The following is a 6,495-nucleotide window of genomic DNA, read 5'->3' on the forward strand; positions in this document are numbered from 1 at the left end:
TTTTAGGGGGGGTCTGGCAATACTGTACATGTACATCTTTTTGTAAGGTAGATAACCAAGAGAGGAGTAATTTTTGTAGGTACCATGATGTACGCAACACTTTGAGAGATAAGTAGGGAAACACGGTAGGATGCAGGCAAATTACAGATACATATAAGCAGGATATAGGCACACATTTTTTTTCCAGATGGGTCAGGCAATATTCCTATACATTAGTCAATACTGCAATGCGGTCACAGTTGGGGACATCCATTACCGACTAACGACGGCGGGGATTAGTCGGCCGGCCACGGAGTGCTCTTTTTTGTCATGGCACATCTTCACAAACGAGTCATGCCTACAGCAACAAGGCAACAATATTCAAGATTTCTTGTTTACTTCATTTCCAAGCATCACTCTTAAAGGCAATATACGCCAACGGATCATCATAACTGGGGAGGAGTGTCCTGTCGGTTTTATAAATTCAGTACCATTCTACTACTCGCAGTTTCTGTAGTTCAGTCAAATAATACAATTTCTTCCTGGTTTCCATATTGTGGATGTAAATTATATTGCATTCTCACAAAAACCTTTTCTTCCTGCTCTCTAATCATACTACTACGATCACGCCAATGACGGATTGTTCTTTGGTGGTCATCTGACCCTGGTTTGTGCTACGATTTCCTGTACAGTTTAGCTATGAATCGGCATGGTTAACTCTTTGTTTTGCTATAGAATTGGTATAATTAACAAATCTATTGGGTCCCGCTCTAGGGATTGTTCTTTGGTTCTAAGCTTGACTCTTTAGAAGTGTTACTTGACTCTCTATACTTAGAGCTTGATAAGAACGAAAACAAATTAATAGGCTTAATTTTAGTTGTTGTGCATTTCATAGGGTGTCGAATGTACTTGATAGTGTCGTAGCTTCTGTTGACATTCACATATGATAGCTGTTGTAGATGTATTTCTCCAGCATGTGTAAGTAGATAGCCCACACCATGTGGGTCTGGGAGATTGGCCCCTTCCATTGTTGGATGAATCTCATTTGGCTCCTCCCTGACTCACTCATTCATGCAGATAATTTGCTCTGATTTTTCTGATGTTGTTGCTTTGCTAATAATGCGGTGAACATTTGGAAGGGTTGATAGCATAAATTCAACGCTTCCCTTGCAAGAGAACATATTGTGGTGCCATATTTTCCATTTTTCTTGCACAACTTGTTATGTCAAGCAATAGCGAATACTTTTATTGATTAGCCTTTCTGCTCTATGTACTGTGATACCTGCTATGTGTGAATTTGCTCTGAGATTCATGTTTACAAAATATATATTCTACCTATGACAGTAGTTTTAGCATCCATGGTGTTGTACAGTAGTTTTATCTGTATCACATATCCATGAAAATACTTAACCTGAGTAGCAGGGGAGCAGGTGACAGCAGCCAGACATTTGATCCCACTTCGCTAATCACAGCCAATAAGTTGTAACCAAGGTGCTCGGATAAATATGTTCCTTTCTACAGAATGTAGGAGTTGCAGGTTTTTAAACTTACAAAGGACATTTTTTCAGTCTTAAACCAGTTGTGTTTTGAAGCATTTTGTTTCTTTCATTTACATGATTCAATAAAAAAAAAACACATGCCAAAATTGTTACAAGCATTGTTGTAGATAATAGAAAAGTTTGGCCTAATCATCTAACATGCTTGGATGCTCCTTATCTTCAGTCAAAGGTCTACACTTGATCAAGCTTTAATGTTGAAGTAATGTTCTATTATTGTAACTGTATACATATTCTTTGACTATTACAGAGAAAATCGCAATAACATTCTTGGGTAAGCTGGAAGTGAGGTCCTTATCTGGAATTGTTCAGTATCTACTATTTCATCATATTTATAAAGAAAAGGTTAACATTTCTGGCGTTGCTACTTAAGGCAAGTCCAAGTGGGGTGCACGTGAAATTTTTAAATATTGTTGAGATCACTGATGATAGCTCATGGCATGGCAAGTTTTATCTTGAAATCAGCATCCGTGGCTTGAATATTAATCAACGGCATCCCTAGGCTCGACAACAATCAGAATAGAGCAATCAGTGGTTGCAGGCTTCTAAAAAAAATGTAACTTGAATGAGGATGTGCCCGTTGGATTCATTTGTATATCCTGCTTTTTAGCATCCATGTGATTTGGTTTTCTTTTAAGCTAAACATTATTGTTGGTAGTAAGACATGTAAATATAACTGTTATTTCCAAAATTATATGATGGTAGTTAGAGACGTGCGTTGCACGTGCAAATTTACTAGTAATCATTTGAAAAGAAGAATCTTGCACAAACCAAATTCTCCTCTTGTTTATGTCTGGTTAGTTGATGCACCTAATTGACACTGATGTGCAAGTATCATATGCTACGCACTAATAAAGGTTGTGCTCATTCTAATCCTTAGATACTGTGGAAATTGAAAGCCCAGCTATACAAAAGCTATGTGTTTGTCGGTCCAGCTTAAAAAGGCATTCATGGATGTGTAAGTGTGGTGTAGATGTTACACTCACGCAACGCCTAGAACTAAATTTGTTTGTCGCTCAATCATTGTAATAGCGAACGTTCATAGATCACACGCTTACGCAACGCATATAGCCCAATGAAAACACCAAGGAAGTAGAAAGACGGATGAAAGTAGCAACAATTACTTCGTGTATCCATGTAGGAGTATCAATCTTGCACGGCACGCATCTTCCAGCAATGAGATAAGCGCAGAAGCGAAGTGACAAACGGCACGAGACCCAACCTGGAGGCTGGAACAGACGAACAACTGTCCTCGTCGGCGCCGATGCGGCCGGCTAGGAGATCCAGTATGAAGCAGAGGACGACGGTACGGCCCTCGTCGGCGGCGATAGAGCGAGGACCAAATCTTGCACTAGGACTGGGAGGAGACGAAGACGCGGATCTGGTCGAGGAAGGTGAGGTGCTGCGGCCGGTCCACGCGGCGGACGTACCCGGCGGCCACCGCCGGCGAGTACTCGGCGTGGCCCCTCCGCCCGCTCCGCGCCCACATCTCCGCCGCGTACCCGCGGTGCGCGTAGTACGCCACCACCTCTTCCGCTGCGCCTTCCCCCCCATCGACAACGACGGAGACGGGGAGGCGCTCGTAGTGGGCCCGCGAGACGCCCTCCAGCTCGTCCAGCCGGGCGAGGCCGTGCGGCGTGACGGAGTAGAGCTCCCCGCGGACGCGCTGGCAGCCGTGCTCGCCGGGCAGGTTGAGGAGGAAGGGGACGCGGTAGGGCCCGCAGACGAGCGGGAGGGGTTCGGCCGTCGCGGCGGCGGCCACGAAGGCCGCGTCCCCCGCGCGCGCCAGGTCCTGCAGCAGGCAGTGGTTGGAGAAGCCCCGCTTCAGCGTGCCGTACGTGAACACCAGCGTCCTCTTCGCCTCCCCCTCCGGCGCCGGAGACGGCTGATGCTGAGGGTGCTCGTCGGCGGCGCCCATGGGGATGGGTGGGTGGGTGCGATGTACGGACGGGCGGAGCTGATTGGCAGGGGAGGGTGGGATTTGGTCTTGGTTTGGTAGGTTGGTGCGGTGGCGGTGGGTGCTGAATTTATTGGGGACGCGGGGTGGGCTGGTGGTCGACGTGGCGTGGGCCCACCTCGCCGGCCATCGGCGACCATAGCTTTCGTCTCGGTCACCTCGTGACATCCAGCCACGGCCCGTCTGTCTAATTCAAACTTTTTTGAAATTTCTAATTCAGTCTTTTCAAATTGGTATTTCAAATTCAGCTGTCTCGTTCTTCGTGGTTAGCTCAGCTGGCCTGGCGAAGAAAATGTGCATGCACATGCTTATGCATGTTCGACCGATGAGATATGCATGGCAACATGGGATGATAAATCAAAACAAGTCCGGCCGATGTGGAGTGAGGCTTGTTTCCACACAAGCCTCACTCCACATCGGTATGGCCGGCCGGCCAGATGGCAACAAGAAAACGTGGAGACATCTAGAAGCACCATACCACCGCACGTGACAGAGATTTTCTCTTCTGCCTCTTGTTAAAGATTCTCCCTCTCAAGCACAGCGTGTACGGCCGCTAGCTTGCACCAACCTCCCTCTTGACCACGCCGCACATCGGAATCGACAAAACCGGCGAGCTCAAAAGAAAAGAAAAGGAAAATATATGTGCAGCTGTAGAGCTAGATCGTACTGTAGATGAGAACTACTTGCACTCCAAGGGAAGCCTCTCTCAGCCCTTGGATGGCCATTCCGGCTTCTCTCTTCACCATCTCACAGCCACCCACTTCTCATCGGCGTTACCCTGCCCCGCTCCTCACCGTGATTTTCAGGCATGGGACCCAAGTTGTCTCTCGTCTGACCATGCATCGGCTATGCTTATGCTTTCATTTGGTCCATTTTGATACACTTTGTGTATGAATTTCTCCCAATAGGTGCCGAATTATTTTATGATATTTAAAACATAGACCTATCATGAAACAAACATTAGAACCTAGCGACCGAACTTAGGCTATGCAAAAAGAGAAGAAAAAAAAAGACATGTCGTGCAAACAAGCGCCAAAGCATCCAAGCCGGCCTCTCCAACCCCGGGGAAGACACGCTACCGAAGGTTCGCCCTCGTATTTTCCCGAGCAAAGCACAACCGTCGTCGCCTTGTATAGATCAGTTTTTTTTTGAAAGTCTTGTATAGATCAGGTTGATGATGCTACTACTTGTCTTTTTGTGCATGCAATTTATGCTTATCTGAATTGGTTGTTCATTTAAAACGTACACCGTACGTTCCATTGTTTGAGTGCACGCGAGTGGGATCGATTCCTACCAGGCCTGTTCTTGGGAGAAAAATTATGCAACCTATCTTGGTACAAGTTGAGGTAATATTTGGTTCATAGCTAGATAATACAACTCTTTTCTCACTATATATAGTCGTACCAAATAAAGAAAGTGAGGCGACGAAATTGACCACCACAAGCGTCAATATGGTAAATTTTTGCGCTCACATTGCATAGGACATGTTGTCAAGAAAGTGTGGCATAGTACATAGCTATGACCGGTAGAACAAACAATACTATCCAGAATTCCAAAAAAAAAAAAACAATACTATCCATGAGCATCAGCCAGACTTACGGTTATGACAAAGTTTGTCAATCAACGAAGAATATCCTAAAGGTATCCCTATGCCTAGTTGGTCCAATCCATCCTATGCTTGAGGTTCACGGCCAGGGTGAAAAATAACATTTTTTAGAACTATCCTCCAAGCTTTATTACTCAGAAAACCATTTCTTTTTAGAAATAGTGTTCAAATTATGCGGCTGTAGTAGCCAAACATATCTACCCTGCGCTAAAGATAATGTGACAGCCTCATACCCCTTCGCTCGTACCCAAGGGCACCCATCGTTAGGGTGTCTTGTACCCCCCGGCCGGCGTCGTTGCTGGTCTACTGCATCTCCTATGGTCTTAGAGCCATGGAGGTGTCGTGGATCTCGGTCATTGCCGACGGGAGGGCTCCATTTCTATGTGCTTTTGTGAGTTTTTTTACGGTTTGTGTCTTGCTTAGAGAGACGAGGCGGTGACGGCTCTCTGAAGATGAAATAAGATTCTCCCTGCCTGGCCCCCGTCCCAGTTGTGCTTCTAGCATCATCGGAGGGCGTGTGGAGGTTTGTCTTCAGCGGATCTCATGGCATTCGGTCGGTGTTTGTCTTTGATAGATCCATGTGGACCAGGTCTTCATTCGTCTTTGTTCATGTTTCTACAGGTTGGACCCTTCCGATCTACGTCTCTCTTCTTCGGCGGTAGTTGTTGTTCGGATGCGCTGGTTCTATGGGGCCTTAGCACGACGACGTCCTGACCGTCTACTAGAAAAAGTTTTGCCCGGCTCCGATGAGGGAGGGGCAATGATGGTGGCGCGCCTGGCTCACTTTAGTCCTAATATTCATCACTAGGTGGTCTACGGATCTGAATATATTTTTTACTTCTGGTGTTCTTTCTACTACCTTGGTTCACTCTAGTCCTTATAGACCGGAAGTTTTCATCGCAAAAAAGAAAAGATATTGTAAACTTGGCAAGATTGAGAGCTTCATAATTCGAGCTCCGACCTTCATGGAAAAATTTACAAAGATCAAAGTTAGCTGCTGGAGCTCCTGTCTCCGTAATAATCATCAAACGAGAACCTCCTGGATTTCTTCAATCTGCGTAACTACCTGCTTGCAATCAGACGCAACATGTATCGATCTCTCAAGGACGTGTCCATTGTATGGTTGGTCCTCCAAACCATTTTAGGCTATACAAAGATTTACCTCACCTTGGAAGGCTCCTGAGCTGTGCGAGATGAAAGGGACGAGGTAGTGAGTGTTTGGTGTCGTGCCTCCTCTTTTGCCTCACCCGCTGGAGAGTGTTTCTCGACCACACACTCCAAGCCTCCAGGGTATCTCATAAACTTCGAGTAACATGTGTTACGAGAGTTCACGTATACTAGTGAACACATATTAACAACATACTAGTAACTACACCAATAGTCGTGAAGTCTTTCGC

General features: G+C 45.8%; 1 protein-coding gene across 1 annotated transcript; it reads right to left on the reverse strand.

Annotated features, from left to right (window-relative positions):
• Window positions 1–165: 165 nt before the first annotated feature.
• Window positions 166–3,520, reverse strand: LOC119287316 (putative gamma-glutamylcyclotransferase At3g02910). Its single transcript, XM_037566841.1, has 2 exons — window positions 2,660–3,520; window positions 166–337 (listed from the first exon to the last, which is right to left on the reverse strand). Exon 1 carries the CDS (start codon window positions 3,451–3,453, stop codon window positions 2,887–2,889), a length of 567 nt encoding a protein of 188 aa, XP_037422738.1. The 5' UTR covers window positions 3,454–3,520; the 3' UTR covers window positions 166–337; window positions 2,660–2,886.
• Between the last annotated feature and the right edge of the window lie 2,975 nt (window positions 3,521–6,495).

The sequence above is a fragment of the Triticum dicoccoides genome, chromosome 4A (assembly GCF_002162155.2).
Source record: "Triticum dicoccoides isolate Atlit2015 ecotype Zavitan chromosome 4A, WEW_v2.0, whole genome shotgun sequence".
In the NCBI taxonomy this organism is placed as follows: Eukaryota; Viridiplantae; Streptophyta; class Magnoliopsida; order Poales; family Poaceae; genus Triticum; species Triticum dicoccoides.